The 21,807-nt window shown below is 36.3% G+C and overlaps 1 protein-coding gene across 1 annotated transcript; it reads left to right on the plus strand.

The window, feature by feature from the left end:
- The first annotated feature begins 12,072 nt into the window (after positions 1-12,072).
- LOC131042248 (heat shock 70 kDa protein, mitochondrial) lies at positions 12,073-18,231 on the plus strand. Its single transcript, XM_057975573.2, has 5 exons — positions 12,073-12,361; positions 15,092-15,168; positions 15,295-15,373; positions 15,478-16,044; positions 16,573-18,231. Exons 1-5 carry the CDS (start codon positions 12,290-12,292, stop codon positions 17,830-17,832), a joined length of 2,055 nt encoding a protein of 684 aa, XP_057831556.2. The 5' UTR covers positions 12,073-12,289; the 3' UTR covers positions 17,833-18,231.
- Positions 18,232-21,807: the final 3,576 nt, after the last annotated feature.

Raw genomic sequence — 21,807 nt, forward strand, 5'->3', positions numbered from 1 at the left:
GTCATTTCTCAGAGATTAATATATAGGATTCGCTGTTTCTAAATCAAATGCACTGTCTAATTTATGTGTTGATGAAACATTCTTTGTCCTCTTGATAAATTTGTTTAAGGATTTGTTGTAATGTGAATCACATGTTGTTACAATAAATGTGAGATTGGGTTCTTATTGTTTATGTGACACATATTGAACCATTATAGTGATTATTAATATTGTCTCCTGAGTTGATAAAGTTGTTTGTCCACAAAGTATCATATATATTTTGAGATAGAGGCACTGATCTGTTATTCATTCTCTGAGATTCTGATTTGATATGCATAAGGTCCTTGAGAGAAAAACATTCTTCTGAAACCTTTTGAACTATTCTATTGCATAAATCTTGAATGTCCTGAAAGCATTTTATTTCCAAAATACAACAATGTTTATACACAATCACCTTTACATTCAGTTTTTCAATTTTAAAAGCATTCAAATAAAAGCACTCAGCAGTAGTAGAAAATTATTGCCACTCTTACAAAGAGTTGTCTTACCAAAGTTTAAATCCACTTTAAATAACTCTTTTTGTGCTTGAGAGGGAGAGGTATACCCACCTAGGTTCAGTGGAGCCTTAAGTGAAGAGGGATTTGGTCTTTGACCACCTCTGTTCATTGGCCAAGGCTAGTTGGACTAGTTAAGGACTTGGAAAATCCTTAAGTTTTCCAATCTATGGTTTTGGGCACCAACAGGTCGTTCCCTCTCACTAGGTGATAGTGCACCATGGGAGGTAGGGTGGTGCAGGGCACCTAGCACTCCAAGAATGTAAGCTTTGATTTTATTTTAGTTTTGTGATTTAATGTGTGGTCTAATAATGGACCAACCATTGATGACTCAGTAGAGCCATGGTTGAGTTGTCTAAATTTTGGTTTGAGTCAATTGTGCTCAGGATGCTGTTAACCTGAGAAGTGAGATGCTCAAATAGTTCACAGGCAAAATACTCCAGATGAATGTATTCATGGATTAGGAGTCAATTGAGTTGTTTTTAGTTCTTGTAAGGTGTTTTAGGACCTTCAAGAGTCTTGGAATGCAATAGAATGCAAAATTTCATCCTGGAGCAAAAGTTGTCAAAAGTTGTTGAGCAACATTTTGCAATTTCTTGCAAAAGTTGCATTTTTGGTTATGGGCGTTAGGTAGTTGGTTGAACAGACTAAAACTAGTGGATATAAGACAAATTTCACTTCATTGTACGAGTTGGAGAATTGGAAATGTAGGAGCAAGTTTTTGGTTTGTGAAACAATCTTGTTTCCACCGATTTTTGACAATTTTGTCTTGTTTTCATTGCTTGTACGGTCTAGTACGAACTAGATGGTGTAAAATCATTTCCATATTTGCATGTTCATTGTATTTTATTTCAATAAGGTTGATTTTCAGGTTTGATTATTCCAAGTTGTAAATATTTCTCTCATTCTTTGCAACTAGAAGTAAAACCCTTGCAAGTAGGGTTTAAGAGCAAGAAATGGCTCTAGCCTAGGCATTCTTTGATGGAACTAGTTGAAATAATTCACAAACATAGGTTAGGGTCTATACATAGGTTTGTAATAGGGTGTGTGATGTTTCAAGTCCAGGAGGAGGAGAAACAATGAAGACCTAGGCTCACCGTTGGGAGTAGGTGAGTTAGGATAGTAAGCAAGGTGTGATTTGTGAGCACTTAGAGATTGATGCAGACCCAAGTGGCATATGTATGGAAATAAATCAAAGTGTCCTTGAAGGTTCCCAAGGTTTTTAGAGCAGGAGTTTTGACTGGTGAAAGGTTCTAGACCAAGTTTGTCAATCCACCGGTTAAGCCTAAAACCCCACAAAATGGTGCAGCATTGGAAACCACACCTGTATGGATAACCCAGATGCACTTTTCTAGCATTATCTATAACTTCCAAAAGGGTATCCTAATCCATGATTTATTTCTAGTATTGTTTGTTACTTTTGCAAATTAAACCCCAAAATCCGCTTAAGGAGGGCTAATGCAATTTGGCCTATTTAGATGTCGGTAGAGACCTAGAAGGCTTGAGAAATCATGGCGATGGAGTTGGTGAGTCTTAAAATTAAAAACACAATTAAGACACATTATTAATATATTGGGAAACCATAAGAAGAGTTGGTGTGTTAAGATCCTAGCAGGAGTGGTTGGAGCCTAGGAGAGGTGAGTGTGAGTAATTGAGGTGACAACCTCAAGTGGAGGAGTTGATTGTCCATAAACCATTAGCTATACCTAGGAGGCAAGTCAAGAAGGTTCAGACCTTGGAGGTCTAATTTTCATAACCCTTACCAAGTGCCATAGGAAGGACTTGAGAAGTAGTAGGGTTGAGTAGGACAAGTCACTCAAGAAGGTGAAACAAACAAGGCTCCAAGACTCTCTGCATCAGAGGGCTTCTAAATGGGGTTTTTAATAATAAATGAAAGAAAATGAGTCTAGATTTTTTATCACCCAATTAAGGGGAGAGCATATACCTATCACTTTTGGAGACACAAAAGACACTTGTTCCTTAGCCACCTAAATTAAATCTAAGTGCAATTATTTTAACAAAGCAAAAATTTGTATGCAAGTTGTATGATGTTAATTCAACCTCCTATTTAAAATATATTTGACAAAAGATGATCAATTTATAAATCCCCTAATTAAACCAAATGTGATGCAAGATTGTGTGTTCAATTTTAGTAATTTTGCACAAAAACCTACATAAAAACACATTAGTACACAAAATTAACTAAATTATTTAATCTATCGTATCCTCTACTTTCTTTTTCTTTTTCCAATTTTTCACTTTGTTACAAATGCGAAATAATAGAGTCTATGTGCACTATAATACCTAACAAAGGTGCTATAAAAACTAACAAAAGCGCTATAAGATGGAATAAATGCGCTAAAACTTGCAGATATTCCACAAAAATGAACCGGTTGCTATTAGGCCTCCATTTGAAGGAATTGGGTGATAACTTTTGACACCCTGAGGATCTAGACAAACAAATTATGATTTCAGATACCCTTTTGGGAGTTCTAAACAATATCTCAGTTTCTGGTACTGGGTCAACTTACAAATATCCCAACCGATACTACACTAACAGACCTAATAGGGCTATTAGGCCTATTTGATTGAACGCCTTCCACAAACTGGTTAGCCTCTCCTAATGGATGACCACCACTGACCATGAAATATTATGAAAACATCCAAACTACTCTTCTACCACATTCAAACCCTTTCCCAGTGCTCTACCTCTCCATTCTCACGCACTACACTCATCAAACCGGTCTGTCACATAGAGATGCCAGACCTAAGGCTAGTTCTCCATCCACTTCACCTTGTTCTGTCCTCTTAATGGCTTTGGGTACTGACATATGATATATTTTCCTATCATTTCCTATAAGGACAAAGTGTTTAGTTAAGGATTGATAGGCCAAAACCCATTATTGCAGTCAAACCCTAGGGGTTTAAGGGTTTTAGGCTCCTCAATAAAGATTTGCTTGTAGAATGTGGCAACAATCACTTCAAGACTTCGCACCGAATGCAAAAAAAAGGTAAAGCAATCTAATTGTAGGATCTATGTCATGAGCATTCTTACCAATCCACTTTCAGTATGCAATCAACAAAAATTAGATGGTTTTCCGAGTTTCCAACAGTTCTTGATGCTTCAATTTATTTCCAAATCAACCAACATACATTCTTTAGTGTTTGGGGCCTTTAAAGATGTTTACCAAATGAACACGACCTCCTCCAACTATTTTTCAAACTAAACTGATCGTTGGAGAATCACAACTTACAAAAAGTGCAAAATTGTCAAGACAACAAATTGATAATATGATAAATTTTGCATAATTCGACCAAGTTAGACTCTAGATTATCATAGTCCCCCAAAATGATTACATTTGATTCTAAAACATCAAAAATGACTCAAATAGACTTGTGGTCACTTGATCCCTCAATTTAGACCATTGTGACCCTTATTGACTCAATTTGCTCAACCAGACCCTAGATTACAATTTGACCCAAACATGGACAAACTTGTCACACTCCTAGGACATTGAATTACAAAAAAGACCCGTAGGGTCTTATTACATTCCTTCTAGGCCAATATAAAATAATCTTGTTCTAGGTCATGTCTTCATAGGTAGGTGCTCTTGCACTATACTCCCCGGGTGAAATTTTCCTCAAGCCCTCTTACAGACCAATTGCTCCAAACCACCACCTTGCTGCAAACCACCACCCTAATTTTTGATATCTTCTTCCACCATCCATGCAGCTTTTGTGTCAAGAAGGCCCTACCATTTAACTAAGTTCTCAAAATAGGTCTTGTGCCTTGTTTTCTTGGCTTCCCTGCTATCCAAAATGCACTCCATCTTAGGCGGTTCCTTAGGTGGTAAATGTTTTATCCACTCCTCACTTTCCTGAACAAATTCACCTGCACATTCTCCTACAGTAGGACTCCTATACAATGTGAGATCAGAAACATTAAATATAGGCGAAATAACAATAACATCAGGGAGTTCAATTTTGTAAGCATTAGGACCGTGTTTAGCCAAAATTTTATAAGGTCCAATTCTTCTCATCATCAACTTGCTATGGCTTCCCTTGGGAAACCTGTCCTTGCTAAGATGAACCATGACCATGTTACCCACTGGGTACTGCACATCTCTCCTTCTCTGATCCACTCTTGCTTTAACCTTTTGATTGTTCTATTGTAAGGTATCTCTGACTTGTTGATGCACCTCTTTCATAACCTCTGCAATTTCATCAACATGTCCACTCCTTTTGTCCAACCCCTGGACATCTCTCAATTCAAAAACTCCTCTTGGATGACTACCATACACAATCTCAAAAGGACTCAAACCTGTACTTTTGTTTATTGAATCATTATGCATACTTTGCCTGAGGTATCATCACATCCCAACTACTTCCATGGTCCTTTGTCAAACATCTAAGAAGATTTCCCAATGACCTATTCACAACTTCAGTTTGGCCATTGGTCTGAGGGTGATTGGCTGAGCTAAAAGACAAACTTGCACCCAAACTTTTCCACAGGGTTCTCCAAAAATTCCCTACAAACTTGTTGTCCAACTCAGATACAATACTCAAAGGCAACCCATGGATTCTAATAATCTATTTGAAAAACAATCCTGCAATATATCTAGCATCATTTGTGGTTTTACAAGGAATAAAGTGAGCCATCTTACTGAACCTGTCTACCGCAACAAACACACTATCATGAACTATCTTTGTCTTGGGTAATCCCATCACAAAGTCCATACTCAAACTTTCCCATGGTCTATTTGGCATAGGAAAAGGTTGATATGGTCCTACATTGGTTGAGACCCCCTTTGCTCTCTAACACACAGTACAACTCTCTACAAACCTTCTGATATCAGTCTGCATCTTTGGCCAAAAGTAAAATCTCCTAACTAGGTCCAAAGTCTTATTTAGCCCAAAGTGACCTCCTAAACTACCACTATGTTTCTCCTTTACTACATTATCCCACATTGAACACCTAGGGATGCATAACCGACACCCTTTGAACAAAAGACCATCCTGCAAGGCATAGTCATAAATTTCTCCATGAAAAGTGTTTATGGTAAAAATGGAAACAACAATATTGAAAGGCTAAATAGATTCAACCACAAAGCCCTAGCCTAACAACAACAAAGATCCACCATAACATATGAAGATTACCTAAGACAATGCAAATCAACAAAATCATAAAGATTATACCATCACATGTCCAATAGGGTTTGGATCTCCATTCTTCCTATCTCCATTGATCTTGCTTGATATATTTGCTCTCAGGTTGTATGTGCGCACAAGAGCTCAACAAAGAATGGAAATGTGGTTGCAAGTAGGCTTGATCGCATATGAAAGTTTGAATGCTAGAATGCTTAGGAGTGCTAATAGTTGAATAGGGTTAATAATGAGAGAGAGTATCCTCTTATGTAGAAGACACTATAAGAAATGGAGGGATAAGATTGAGAGGTGTAAAAGATAAATGGTCGGTTAGGATTAGAGGGTAGGTAGAGGAAATAAGAAAATAATGAGAGGGTAGGTAGTGTAGGAATTAAGAGATGAATGACATGTGTCATGGGTAGAAAAAGTTAATGAATTAATTAAATAAATAAAGATTTATTTAATTAATAGAAGAAGTGGGATCAATTAAATAAATAAAAGTATTTATTTAATTTAGGAAAAGGGTAATTTAAATAAATAAATTTAAATGAGAAATAAGGCTAGAAGAGGATAAATGAATTAATTAAATAAATAAAGATTTATTTAATTGATAGAAAAATTAGGCTTAAATAATTAAATAAATAAAAATATTTATTTAATTAGACATAACAATTTTAGGTGTCTACAAAAAGCATTTGCAAACTCACTGCATATCTTATATATTTCCTTGAAATCCTGGTCCTCTTCATACAATCCTTTGAGTGCTTCAACACCCATACTTTGCAACTGCACTTCTTGCATTGTCAACACCTTCCTACTTAGAGCATCTGCAACCTTATTGGCTACCCCTTTCTTGTGCTTGATGATGAAGTTGTATGCTTGAAGACTTTCAACCCATTTCATATGTCTATGATTGAGCTTCTCCCGTCCATTCAAATAACTAAGAGCATGATTGCTAGTATACACAATAAATTCCTTAGGAAGCAAGTAGTGCCTCCACTTTTTCAGATCTTGTACCATGGCATACAACTCTAAATCATATGAGGAATACTTCCTCTTTGCTTCATTTAGTTTTTCACTCAAAAAGGCCACCGGTCTCCCTCTTGGCTCAATACTGATCCTATAGCCAATCCACTTGCATCACATTCAATGGTGAAGACCTTATTGAAATCAGGCAATGCTAGGACTGGGTACTTGGCAACTTTATGTTTTAAACACTCAAAAATCTATCTGCTTCTTTGGTCCACAAAAAATTCACCTTACCGCCACCTTTGATGGTTTCTAACATAGGTGCACAAATGTCACTGTAATTTATAACGATTTTCCTATAAAATGTTGCCAAACCATGAAAAATTCTTACCTCTCCTGCTGTCCTAGGTGTAGACCAGTTATAAATAGCCTCTACCATGGAAGAATCCATCTTCAAGTCACCCTTAGAGATGACAAAACCTAAGTATACCAACTCCTGCTTCATGAAGTCACACATTTCTAAATTTATCATCAACTTCTGCTCCTGCAATCGCTTCAAGACTACCTCCAAGTGTTTCAAGTGCGCCTCCTTGCTCTTGCTGAACACCAATATGTCATCAAGGTAGGCTACCACAAATTTCCCTATAAACTCTTGCAACACTTCATTCATTAGTCTCATAAAGGTGTTGGGGCATTTGAAAGACCAAAAGGCATCACAAGCCACTCATACAACCCTTCATTGGTTTTAAATGCAGTCTTCCATTCATCCCCCTCTCTTATCCTTATCTGATGGTACCCACTCTTGAGATCAATTTTAGAGAAATAGGTAGCTCCCCCTTAACAATCCATTAGGTCCTCTATCCTTGGAATAGAAAACCTATATCTGATGGTTATCCTATTGATAGCCCTAGACCCAGTACAAAGCCTCCATTTCCCATCCTTCTTTGGGGCTAAAACAATAGGTACTGCACACAGACTAAGGCTCTTTCTTACGAACCCTTTATCTAGGAGCTCTTGAATTTGCCTTGCTATCTCTTCATTCTGTTGTGGGGTCATTTATATGCTGCATGTTGGGAAGTAGTGCTCCTGGTATGAGATCAATCTGATGACTAATATCTTTGATAGGTGCCAGGGAATCAGATATGTCTTCCACAACCACTCCTTTGTACCAGTCTAGCATTTCCCTGACCTCCTTATGTCTTACCTCACTCACACCCTTCTTCCTTTCTTCCCTAGGCTTCACAATCAAAGCAAAATCTACTCCACCTTCCTCCTTTAGCGTATCAAGGAATTCTTTTTCTCCTACCATCATCACACTAGATCCTACATGTTGTGGATCCCCTTGTACCATTGACTGTATCTTAAAGGTCACACCATCCTTTTGAAAAGAGTAAGCATTCATTTCTCCATCATGATGAGCCTTTCTGTCAAATTGCCATGGTCTGCCAAGCAAAAGATGGCAAGCATCCATTGGAAGGATGTCACACAAAATTTTGTCCTTATACCCCCCAATACGAAACTCTAACCATGCTTGTTCATTGATGAGTATGTTCTGCCCCTTGTTCAACCAACTGACTCTATATGGACAACTATGGGGTATTCTCTCCAAGTTTAACTTGTTTATTGCTTCCAAAGATACAATGTTATCAGTAGACCCTGAATCTATGACAACTTTACAAACCTTACCTTGAATCTTCTAGTTGACTGAACAAAGCCTTTCTTTGGGGTGGCTCAGACTTCACTGGTTCCTTGAGCAGTATCCTCTTGATCATTAGGTTCTCTCCCATCTCTGATGTCAAATTCACTTCAGGAGATGTCACACTCCTTGCATCTTCTTGAGTCAAAGTGGTTCTCCTCTCACCACCATGAGAAGTTGAGGCCTTCTCTAGACACTTGTAGGCCAGGTGCACCATCTGATTGCAGTTATAGCATCTCATATTGGAGAAATTGGATCCTTTCCCTCATCCATTTGTCCCACCTCTTCCATTAGGTCTTCTCCCACAGTAGCCTCCTCTGCTATTTGAGTCCCCAACTTGCTCTCCTTGGATAAACTCATCACTACCTTCGGTTAGGACTTCTCCCTCCAAAACTGCCTCTGCCTCTGAAACTTCTCCCTCCTTTACCTCTATTACTTTTCTCACTTCTTCTTTTTAGTTTCTCTTATGCCGTTAGGGTCAATTGAAAACTCTTGTTCACTGTCTTCGGTGCCAAGATGTTGATCTTATCTTGGATGTTCATCCTTAGGCAATTCAAGTACCTGGCCACTTTCTCTGACTCCTCTTCTTGTCTCTTTGATCTGAGACCGAGTTTATGAAACTCCTCCATATATGCATTCACATCAAGGTCTCTTTGTCTGAGGTTCTGCAATTTTCTATACATCTACACTTCATAGTCAATGGGCATAAATTGTGCCTTGACTTTAGCTTTCATCCTTTCCCAAGAGGTTATCATACTTTTCCCCTCCTTAACTCTCTCCCCTTGTACATAGTTCCACCATGTAAGAGAAGACCCTTTCAACCTTGCTTTTGCCAACTTAACTCTCTTATCTTCAGGGATTTCTTTGGACTCACAATGACTGGTCAATGCCTCAATCCAGTCTATCACCTCTTCTGCTTCCATACTTCCAATATATAGGCAACCCATCAATGATGTCCCTATTGACTGGCCTCAAGGCATCTACAAATGCCCTTTGATCTGCAGGTATCTCCTCTATTCGCTTAGAGGATTCTCCATCTTCTTTATCCCCTTCTTCATCAGTATCACTTCCATCTTCCTTATCCTTAGTCTTTTTTAGTTCTTCAAGCTTGGACTCAAGCATCTCTTCGATCAACTTCTTCACCGTATCTCGTGACATACTCTTAGGAGGCATTCTGTCAGCCCCTCTTTTAATCTCTTCCTCTGACATACACTAAGACCACGCCACCCAAGTGATCTTCAAAATCATGCTCTGATACCAATATGATGAGGAGGCAACAGACCGGAAGGAGGGAACCTTGAACCAACCACTCACAAGGCATACAAACTCAACTGGTAAACCCTAATTCCAAAGATTCTTACACAACACCAAGTCAAGAAATGGCTCAATGACACCAAACAACACCTTGAAAAACCCCAAGACTCCATTATGTCCACTTACAGACAACTAACACTTCTCAAGTTCTTGTGTGACTACACACACCTTTGCATACAAGAGTGGGCTACTACTAGGCTTTAAGGTTTGAATGACCCACTTGACCAATTCAATACAACAATCCTTGGAGGGGTGTTCTCACAACACCTTAACACAAATGAAATAGGATTTCATGGTTTAGTTCCATCAGAACATCAAATTTGACTCACTTGCCCACAAAACTGAACCGGTTGCTATTAGGCCTCCATGTGAAGGAATCAGGTGATAACTTTTGACACTCTAAGGATCTAGACAAACAAATTATGTTTTCAGATACCCTTTTGGGAGATCTAAACAATATCTCAGTTTCCGGTACCGATTCAACTTGCATATATCCCAATCGGTACTACACTAACATACCTAATATGGCTATTAGGCCTATTTGATTGAACGCCTCCCGCAAACCGGTTAGGATCTCCTAATGGATGACCACCACTGACCATGAAATATTATGCAAACCTCCACAATACTCTTCTACCACATTCAAACCCTTTCCCAGTTCTCTACCTCTCAATTCTCATGCACGACACTCATCAAATCGATCTGTCACATAGAGATGCCAGACCTAGGGTTAGTTCTCTATCCTCTTCACCCTGTTGTTTCCTCTTAATGGATTTGGGTTCTGACATATGATATAGTGGCCTATCATCTCCTATAATGACATAGTATTCAGTTAAGGATTGATAGGCCAAAACCCATTATTGTAGTCAAACCTTAGGGGTTCAAGGGTTTTAGGCTCCCCGGTAAAGATTTGCTTGTAGAATGGGGCAACGATCACTTCAAGACTCCACACCAAATGCAAAAAAAAAGGTAAAACAATCTAATTGTAGGATCTATGTCACGAGCATTCTTACCAATCCACCTTCAGTATGCAATCAATAGAAATTAGATGGTTTTCCGAGTTTCCAACAGTTCTTGATACTTCAATTTCTTTCCAAATCAACCAACATACATTCTTCGGTGTTTGGGGCCTTTAAAGATGTTTCCCAAATGACCACAAACTCCTCCAACTGTTTTTCAAACCGAACTGACCGTTGGAAAATTACAACTTACAAAAAGTGCAAAATTGTCAAGACAACAAATTGACAATATGACAACTTTTGCATAATTCGACCAACTTAGACTCTAGACTATCATAGTCCCCCAAAATGATTACATTTGATTCTAAAACATCAAAAACAACTCAAATAGACTTGTGGTCACTTGATCCCTCAATTTAGACCATTGTGACCCTTATTGACTCAATTTGCTCTACCAAACCCTATACGACAATTTGGCCCAAACATGAACAAACTTGTCACACTCTTAGGATATTGAATTACAAAAAGGACCCATAGGGTCTTATTACATTCCTTCTAGGCCAATAGAAAATCATCTTGTTCTGGGTCATGTCTTCATAGGTAGGTGCTCCTACACCAGACTCCAAAGATGCAGTATATATAGTTGGAGAGAATATAGGTTTCCTAAGACATGAAGGAGTCAACAATCTAGGGAGGTTGGAGAAGATTTAGGCTTCCTAAGACAAGTGGGCAATGAGTCACTTTGACTAGGTTGATGTGGAAAAAACCACCCTCTAAGATGTAGGAATGAGAGAGAGAATATAGGAAATAAGAGGACACATAAGTTTGCTCATCCTATTAATTAGGGATGATGTCGAAGATAATTGAGGAATTAAATATTAAAATATTTAATTTGTTTAGCCACATGGTGACGAGGTGGCATGATGATGTGACAGATTAGATATAAAGGTGATGTGGAATTTAGGATTGAAAACTTTGGTTAGATGAATAATTAAATAATTTAAGATTATTTAATTAAGATAACTTTAAAAGAATTATGATGAATTTAGACTATTTAATTAAATAATAAATATTTAATTAATATTTCATTTAAAAAAATAAGATAAATGAATTAAATAAATAATAAAAAAATAAAAATATTAAATAAATAAATAATATTTATTTAATTATCTCTTAATCATTTTTAAGTGTATACATGCTTCTTCAATATTCTACACTCTATTTATCACAATCCAATCTAAAAACACATGACTACGAGAAGTATCAAAAGAATTAGATACTTACCACTCAATAACAATTATTTATAATAAAAAATAATCAATTTTAAAAAAACAAAAATAATAAATCACTTGATTTACGCTCCTAAAATCCTAATGTCTATTCGAAATGGGTAAAGCCCACCAAAGGCCCCTAAAAACATTATGCGAGCCTTAAAAAAGCGATTTTACCATTCCCATTTTATTTCTAGATTTTCCCAGAAAGTTCTAGTGAATATGTAAACCACTGGTCAAAAGCCCTAATTTTCTCATTTGTAATATTAAAATGCTTTAGGGTTTTAGAGAGGGTTTAGAGTTATGTAAAGTTTTGCTGTTCTCGGAAGCAGGTTCCAGTCAGGCGGCCCAGTTCTCTGAAGAAGCGCAAGAAAGAAGAATATACATCACTTTAGAGGAATCATGGCGATTGCTAAATTGCTGGTATCAAGGATTGTGAAAACCTCCCAACGTAGACCACTTCCTTACAATCTGGTATATTTTATTAGCCGTTTTTTAACATTCAATATGCAGTTTCATTTTCATTTTTCCTCCCTTTGAATACATATTAACGTTTTTAGGGCATCTGGCTAAAGCTTGGATCCCATTTCCTAAAATTTGTCAATACGGGCCACCCTGATATACTATCATTGAACTGCATTCTGTCTGTATGGTTTCTATAGATACGGATTGCCTTATTTCGTCATGAGGGGTTCGAACTTAGGGCATGCTCTTATTTACTTCTTATGCACATGTCCTTACCTGTGTTTCCGGGGTTGGTAAGGTTCCTTCAGAGTTCATAGCTGGCAAAACTTGTTGGCTAGTCAATAATAAAGTAAAACCGAAAAACATAGGAAAGGGCCCGTAAAATGGGTAAGCTCCTAGTCGTCTTTTCATTTTAAAATCTACATTTCTGGTCTTCTGCACCCATTAGAGGTCAAATAAGGTTTGTACCCTGAGAATTCATCTTGAATGAATTTTGTTAACTGTAGGTGATTTTGATTGAATTTTGACTAACCGAATAATTTGGGTATCCTGCACATTTTGTCTCGTGAATTCCAAGTTCCAGCTCCACTGTTTACCAGAGTCTCACAATCAAGAATCTTTTGTACTATGCATAAGGTCAGTGGAAAGGAATCTTGTTATTTTCCAGATTCTCAGGAGGTAGAATTCTACTGTTGTAACATTTTTGCAGTGCATAAGGTGAAAAGTAATCTCCTTGTGAGCATCTACTAGGGGGTTCATACGTCCAATCAGTCCTTGTGCGCTTCTGCTATCGGATCTTATAGACCCAATTGGTGTTTACCTTGGTCATTGACTAGGAAACCAACATTAGTCTTACATCTCCATTCCAATTTGTTTTTCTTTCACAGCATAGTGTGTGAAATAACTGACTGGAAGTTGAAACAGCTATGACACTAGCTTATGAGGGTTGAACGAAGATCATGTACACAACTATTTTAGCGACATATGATTTGATGCTATGGTTTATGAGTCTTCCTACGAGTGAAATGCATCTTTGATGGTTTGGAGTCAGTATATTTTTGGTCTTAACAGACATTCTAGACAGGGGCTGTGAAGTAACATGTACTTGGAATTCCTTGAAGAGACATACACACCTTAAACTCTCTTCATTTTTGGTGCTAAAATGAGCACCAACAGTCCTATGTTGCTTTGGTAAGGGTTTGTTAAATAAGAGAATCGTATTAGGATTAGGTGATGTGTTGCTATGGTTTACATTGAGGTAATTATGTTGGAAACTTGGATATTTAGGTTAGGTGGTGTGTTGCTGTGGTTTGCTTTGAAATAGGCAAGTTGGAAACTTGGATTTCTGTCGGAAATGGGAGGTAGATACCTTTAGAAGGTATTCGCAACATGAAATTGGTTAAGTTGTGGAATATTCATGGGAAAATAATAGCTTTATATATATATTTGCCTGAATATATGGTTTTCTTTTTCAAAAGAATAATGGATTTCAAAAAGATATTTAGTTTAACAGGTACAATGTATTTTATAACAAGGCTGAAATAATAGAGTCATTTGAAACTGAAAATATGCTGTAGAGGTTGTTAAGATGTGGCAGGCAGGAAATATTATTGATAGGAATCTATTATAAACTTTCAGACACAAGAACCAACTTGCAGGGCCCCAAAAACAAACTTTGAACATAACTAAACTGAATTAATCAAATGATTGATTGCTTGACAGTTACTCCACAACCAACCAAGATTTTTGAACTCTAATGAATGTTATACCATTATTAGTGGGGTTTGTAATATCCTCTTAAGCTACACCCAGAGCTTGGACTTTTAACAAGTATAATCTTTTTCTTGAGAACGTTCAGGAAAACATTGAGGTTGGCAAGGAAATTGCTCAAAGCTTCCATGTTTGCAAAGGGCTTGTTAACATTAACAGTGTTAACTTAAATCTTAAAACAGGGCTTGCAGAGAAAGCAGGGCTGGAGTTGGGTGTCCAATATGACAACCTAAATTTGCTGTTTTTCATTATTGTGAATTGTATATTTTTCTTCAAATACTACCATATAACAAGGCTGTCTGGTTGTACATACTATATACACAATAAAATTGGGAAACTCCTGAGATGCATTTGCTCCTGCCGCCTGGTACGGGGTTGCAGGTGCAAAATGGCACAAATGTGCATTTGATACACACATGGTACATAGGATGCCCTAATACACCCTGGTTTGCCCAGTTTATTAATTTTTAAATTTACGTACATACTTACTCTGCTCCATTTGAACCATGCATACCTTCTGATAACCTTACACCCTTGTACCCAAGTTTTGGGAGTTGCACTGGGTGCCATATATCTACAACCGGTATACCCCTTCACCTCCACAACTTGTGTAGCTTCGTGCACCTGTGCACTCTGCACACTTAAGCTGACGTGCACCCTACACAACTCTAGACATGCACACCTTGCAAATCTGTTGCCTGTGCTCCCAAGGACCTTGCCATGTATTGTAGAACTTCAAAACTTATGAGCTCATGTACTTTGCAGCAAATAATTTGTATAATTAGTTTTAATATTTTTTATTTTAATAAACTTATAAAGGTTTCACTGATTGTTAAATCACTCTGCAAGAAAAATTGTCTAAGGACAAGGGTTTTGGATGTGAGAATGTTTCATTGGGGCTATGTGGTGTGTTGCTATGGTTTGCTTAGAAGTAATTTTTTATGACACTGGTAGGCAATGCATTTTCAGGGCTTCCAGAGCATGCAAGCTTCATGTGCCAGTTTGCCTTTGACACGGCGATGGGCTGGTGTAGCAAGAGCTTTCAGGTTTGTCGAGAGCTTTGTTTGAAGTTGTTTTTGAATTATGTGTTGTTTTGTAAGTCCAGATGGTTTGCAATTTTGTGTTGTTGTTGTTGTTAAGATTCCTTGTTATGGTTGTAATGGGGTACACAGTTCAAAGGCTGCTGGTAGTGACATAATTGGTATTGATTTGGGAACAACAAACTCATGTGTAGCAGTAATGGAAGGCAAGGTCAGTATTTTTAAATCTCGGCCGTGCTGTGTCTTTTAAAGTTACCTAGCGTATTTGTTGTTAAGTATCTCCCTGATTACAAGTGTTTTTTGAATGAAATATAGAGCCCAAAAGTAATTGAGAATTCAGAAGGGGCTCGAACAACACCATCCATTGTTGCAGTGAATCAGAAAGAAGAAATACTTGTGGGAATCCCTGCTAAGCGTCAAGCTGTGACTAATCCAACCAATACTGTGTTTGGCACCAAGCGTTTAATAGGAAGAAGGTTTGATGATCCACAGACACAGAAAGAACAGAAGATTGTGCCATACAAAATTGTCAAAGCTACAAATGGTGATGCCTGGGTTGAAATAAATGGGAAACCATACTCGCCTAGTCAGATTGGTGCATTTGTCCTGACAAAGATGAAGGAAACTGCAGAGGGTTATCTTGGAAGGACTGTTTCCAGTGCAGTTATCACAGTGCCTGCTTATTTCAATGATGCTCAGCGTCAAGCAACCAAGGATGCTGGTAAAATTGCAGGGCTGGAAGTTAAAAGAATAATCAATGAGCCAACTGCAGCTGCCCTTTCATATGGCATGAATGAGAAGGAGGGTTTGGTTGCTGTTTTTGATCTTGGTGGAGGTACCTTTGATGTTTCTATTCTGGAAATCTCCAGTGGTGTGTTTGAGGTAAGTACATTGCTTTGATTCTCCCTTTGTCTTATTTTATCTTTTCACTTTAAAATCTATAATTCAGCCCTGTGTATTTTGTCACGGGAATGATTTTTACATGTTGTAGCCTTCTCGTTAAGAAGAAATTTGTCAATGCCTTTTTTATTTCTGATTTTATTCTTCAATCTGAATGTGTGCAATCCAATCCTTTAGGATGTCCGTCTGCACTTCATCTATTTTGTTTTGGAAGTATTATTTGTGTAGAGGGAAATTGTCAAATGATGCAAGTTTTTAATAATTTTGGTGCTCATTATGGATTTGCTGTTCAATGGTTGAGGCAAATATCTCTGTAGTATCTTTTTTGACTTGGCAGTGGTTGTAAAATAGGTTAGCACTCTGGTGCGGAGAGTACTAAATAGCCTTAGGAATTTTTGTTTTGGTTTTTAATTTAAAAGTTGTATTGTTCAGGCTATGAGGATGACCATCTACATCATGTTTGTTTTATGGTGGGAATAATTGAAACCTAACGTAAGCCTTCTTTTGCAGGTCAAGGCCACAAATGGTGATACTTTTTTGGGTGGTGAGGATTTTGACAATGCCTTGTTGCAGTATTTAGTTAATGAGTTCAAGAATTCAGAAAAAATTGATCTGTCTAAGGATAAGTTAGCATTGCAAAGGCTACGTGAAGCTGCAGAGAAAGCTAAAGTGGAGCTATCATCCTCTTCACAGACAGAGATAAATCTACCTTTTATCACAGCAGATGCATCTGGTGCAAAGCATTTGAACATCACAATGACTAGGTCAAAATTTGAAACATTAGTGAATAATTTGATCGAGAGAACTAGAAGTCCCTGTGAAAAATGCCTAAAAGATGCAGGGGTTTCAGCGTCGGAGGTGAATGAAGTGCTTCTTGTTGGGGGCATGACCCGTGTGCCAAAGGTTCAAGAGGTTGTTGCTCAGATTTTTGGTAAGACACCAAGCAAGGGTGTTAATCCAGATGAAGCTGTGGCGATGGGTGCTGCCATACAAGGTGGTATTCTTCGTGGTGATGTGAAAGACCTGCTTCTGCTGGATGTGACGCCCCTGTCACTTGGATTAGAAACACTGGGTGGTGTTTTCACTCGACTCATAAATAGAAACACAACAATTCCAACTAAGAAAAGTCAGGTATTCTCAACCGCATCAGATGGTCAAACACAGGTTGGAGTGAGAGTATTTCAGGGGGAAAGGGAAATGGCTTTAGACAATAAGCTTCTAGGTGAATTTGAGCTTGTTGGCATTCCACCAGCTCCAAGAGGTACACCCCAAATAGAGGTTACCTTTGACATTGATGCAAATGGTATTGTTACAGTTTCTGCCAAGGATAAGTCCACTGGCAAGGAGCAACAAATTACCATCCGATCATCTGGTGGACTTAACGAAGATGAAATTCAGAGGATGGTGAGGGAAGCTGAGACTAATGCTCAAAAGGATCAGGAAAAGAAACAGTTGATTGATGCTAGAAATTCTGCAGATAACACAATTTACAGTGTAGAGAAGAGCTTGAGTGAGTACAAGGATAAGATTCCTGCAGATTTAGTTACTGAAATACAGTCAGCAGTGGCTGATTTGAAGAAGGCTATAGCAAGTGATGATTTAAATGAGATTAAAGCGAAAACTGAGGTTGCAAATCAAGTTTCTTTGAAAATAGGACAGCACATCCATCAACAATCAGGTGGGTCATCGTCTGGTGGGCCATCATCAACATCTAGTTCTGAAGGGGAAGGAGAGGCCCCTGAAGCTGAATATGAAGAGATGAGGAAATGAACAATTAAATTCTTTATTGTAGATGCATGGATTTACCTTTTTCATTTTGGCCGAACTTCTAGATTAGGATTTATAGAGGAGAGTTAGGAATCTTTTGAGCAGTTCAAAGTAATTTCCAATTGTTCTTGTCTAAGGAGGCAACTGTGAAAGTTTTGAACGGTTCAAAACAATTTTTGTTGTTTGCTGATTGGGATGTCACTCTTTTGATCAGCAACTTCATAGTTTTTGTAATATTTGCCTTGGCACAGTACAAGGTGAATATGTCGGGGCATTTAATTCTGGCATTGTGAATTACCTCACTTTCTCGTGTCTGAGGTGGAGTTATAATTTTTGTTGTTTTTTGGGAATCAATCTTTAATGTTCATCATGCGATGTCTTGGCTGCATGTTTTCTTAATAACCTTGAATATAGCCATGTTTGTGCCTTGAGTTTATAGTTTCTACAACTTCCTTGCCACAATGAACTTAAAAACTATGAAATGGCACAAGGAACTGAAATATGGTTTAGGACTTGAAAGTCCCGACTTCATGTATAACTTGGCCTAAACAAACCATGCTAATGGGAAGGCAAGAAGGCTATATGCCATCCTTACGAAACCTAGAATGAATTATTCTCATAACACTGAGTCCTTGCCTAGCTGGATATGTTGCATATCCCTGGTTTCTTGGGATGTGTAATCAATTGACTAAGAATTTTGAGTTATTACACGTACTGATTTGGATGTTTCTCGTCAAAAGTGCCTAGTGAGTATTTTGTGCTGGCCTCATGTGAAATCTGTGTTGTTATGTCGAGAGGTATTCTACAGCAATAGCAAGGTATGAGATGGGGTATAACTCAGGTTAGTATTTTGTATTACGTGAAAATGATTCTTCTATTTAGAGCTGGGTTCATTTCTGATATACAGAATTTATTCTATGTTGGCTCTTTCAAGTTGTTTTCTTTGGAATTAATTTTGAAATTGGGATCTGTAAAATCTTAGGATATATAAAGTTATGCATGAAAATTAAAGTTGCATTCAACTAATTCTAAAGCTACAATGTTTCAGGCACAAAACATGCACGCAAATTGTGCTTGCTATTTGGAATTATTTTTATTTTATTTTATTTTAAGCATTATTTAATTCCCTTGTTAATTCATCTCGCAAGCTGGTGATATTATTACGCCGAGAAGCATTCCTATACAGTGACAGCAAGGGGAGTGAGGGATAGAATAAAAATAGAATATTCCGTGTAAACACTAAAGAAAACGGAAACATGATGGAACACCAAGCACTGCTCGAAACTGCATGAACCATAATGTAAAACTGTTCACATGCCTCCAAAGATATGTTGCGACCGTTATAATTGAAAATGTAACGTCAAACATAACAGTTACATGCACGATTGGAAGAAAGGAGGAGGGAAGGAAGTTTATTGTCTTTAAATGAAACCATTGTGTCTCTGAGATATCTTTGCTTTGCAATTACATTCATCGCATCATTGTTGAGGAGGATTACAATCATTCATCAAAAATTTGCAGCTTGGATTTGATTACAGTCATCACATCATTGTTGAGGAGGATTAGAATCGTTGCATCATTGGTGAGGAGGATTTGGCATTATCCACCAGAATTTGCAGGTTAGATTTGATATATATATGTAATCTGATTTTCCATTTTGTTCCTGCATGTTATCGATCTCAGGTTGAATGAAGAAGAATACAGGTTGGAGAAATGATGTTAGTATATATATCATCTATGAATCAGCGAAAATATTACAGTATCTTTTACTGCTTTTATTCTATGGCCTTGCATGTAGAGTAATTTTGCTCGATGATATCAGTAGAGTGAAATATGCTTTTAAATTCTTTCTTTGTTGGGTGAGGACACCACAATGGCTGGTATGTTGAATATTTACATTATTTGCTACACTTATTTCTATTTAGCTCTGGTGTAGAAGCTCAAGAAAAATGATTGGCAGATGGTATTGCACTTACTACAGGGTTTTGTGGTATTGTGGAAGCAGATTTTTCTACCAAATGTGAGCTTTTTCCTGAATCAGTTTGTCTGTTCTTCAACAGTGGCTAAAGAAAAAGGAATATAGCCTGATGAATTGTGTGCAGTAGTGGAGAATACCATTCCATAGTTAAAATGTGTACAGAAGTGAACATTAATTCCACAATTACAAATACATTGGAAAGTGGAAAATATCAAAGGACTTCAAACATATGGAAGTTTAAAATATAAAGAATATGTCAAAAATGGTTAGCAATTCTCTCTTTTTAAACCATAATGATTTGATGCATCTCCATTCCTATTCAAAAGCTCCCATTTTTACAAAGGCAGCTCCCACTTATACAAAGGCAAGGATAACACTCGCAAATAATAATAACAATTGTTATAAATATATATTATAATTTTAAAGATTTATTAATATATTATAATTTTTAAAATTCTATTTAAGAGATAATTTTTATAGAAAAATGTCAATTTTAAATTATTATTTAAAAATATTAGTTTAAATTTCTTATTTAGAAAGATGAGAAAGGATTTTTCTTTTTCTAAGATCTTAAATATAAAAATATAATGTATGTTTATACAAATAGCACAAAAATAATATTTAATTCTTAATTTTCAATTTAAAAAGATAAAAAAATATAATGTTTCTAATTTCAAAAAGTCAAAATTTGTGCTTATGATTATAAATCTTAACTAAAAAATATAATGTTTCTAAATTCAAAAAACCAAAATTACATGCCTATATAAATGGTGCAAAAATAATTTTCAATTTAAAAAGATCAAAAATAATTTATATGTTTCTAAATTTAAAAAAAGCAAAATTGCATGCCTATAGAAATGGTTGAGAATAAATATATAAATTTTAATTTACAAGGATCAAAAAGATCTTTTATTTTTCTAAATTTTAATCATAAAAATACAATTAAACCCTTAATAAAATATAATACTAATCGTAAATATAATTAAACCCTTATCATAATCAAACCCTAATATTTACAATATCCCTAATCTAGACCTAACAATAACTTAATCTTACCATAATTGAAATCTAACAATAACCTAACCTTAAACTCAAATATAACCATAAACTTAAAGCCCTAACTAGAATTTGAACCCTAATCTAAGTATAATTGAACCTTGATCTAATCTTATTGAATCCTAACCATAATCTAAACCCTAATTGAATTTTAGCCGAAACCCTAACCCTTATGTCACTTTTCAACGTATGAATCACTGAAACCTTTTTAAATAATTTATCAATTTAATGTATTATTATTTAATTAGTAAATCACAAAACTATGATGGTTGTAATTGGTGAATATTACAATATTCTTTATTTTAGAGCATAAATTTAATCTAATGAATATCAACTAAAAATAAAACCTAAATCCAATTGATCTCTACCTCTAACACTAAAATAAAATGAAACCTAACCCTAATGTTAATTAAATTGAACAGTAATAAAAACACATAATTTTATAACACCTTTAAATAGTATTTCTCACCCACTTTCTATAATATGATTTAAATGCAGTTAAACTAATATAATATAATCCACCATCATCAAGATTATCTACTCTAAGATTTAGAGTATTTGACTTTTCAAAATTGAACTTTAAGCCTCACACTAAACAAAAAGAGACTCTAACCTTAAACCATGCTGAATTCTAATACTAAACCATATTAAATGCTAACTAACTAAATCACAAGCCAAATTAAACTCTAAGCTAAAACTAAACTAAAATAAACCTCAATATAATAGATAGAATGTCTCCAAGACAAGTTTGTAGATAGAATGTAGACTCAATTTAGGAATGTTTTTCTACTATACTTATTGATTTAGGAATGTTTGTAATGGATGTGTGTTTGTAAATATCAATTTCTATTTTGAATCAAAATCTTGCAAATAAAAATGAAACTTTGTTTTTTCAAAGAGTTGTTTATTTAAAAGAACATAAAGAGTGGTTTTAAATTGCTATT

The sequence above is a fragment of the Cryptomeria japonica genome, chromosome 1 (genome assembly GCF_030272615.1).
Source record: "Cryptomeria japonica chromosome 1, Sugi_1.0, whole genome shotgun sequence".
Classification (NCBI taxonomy): Eukaryota; Viridiplantae; Streptophyta; class Pinopsida; order Cupressales; family Cupressaceae; genus Cryptomeria; species Cryptomeria japonica.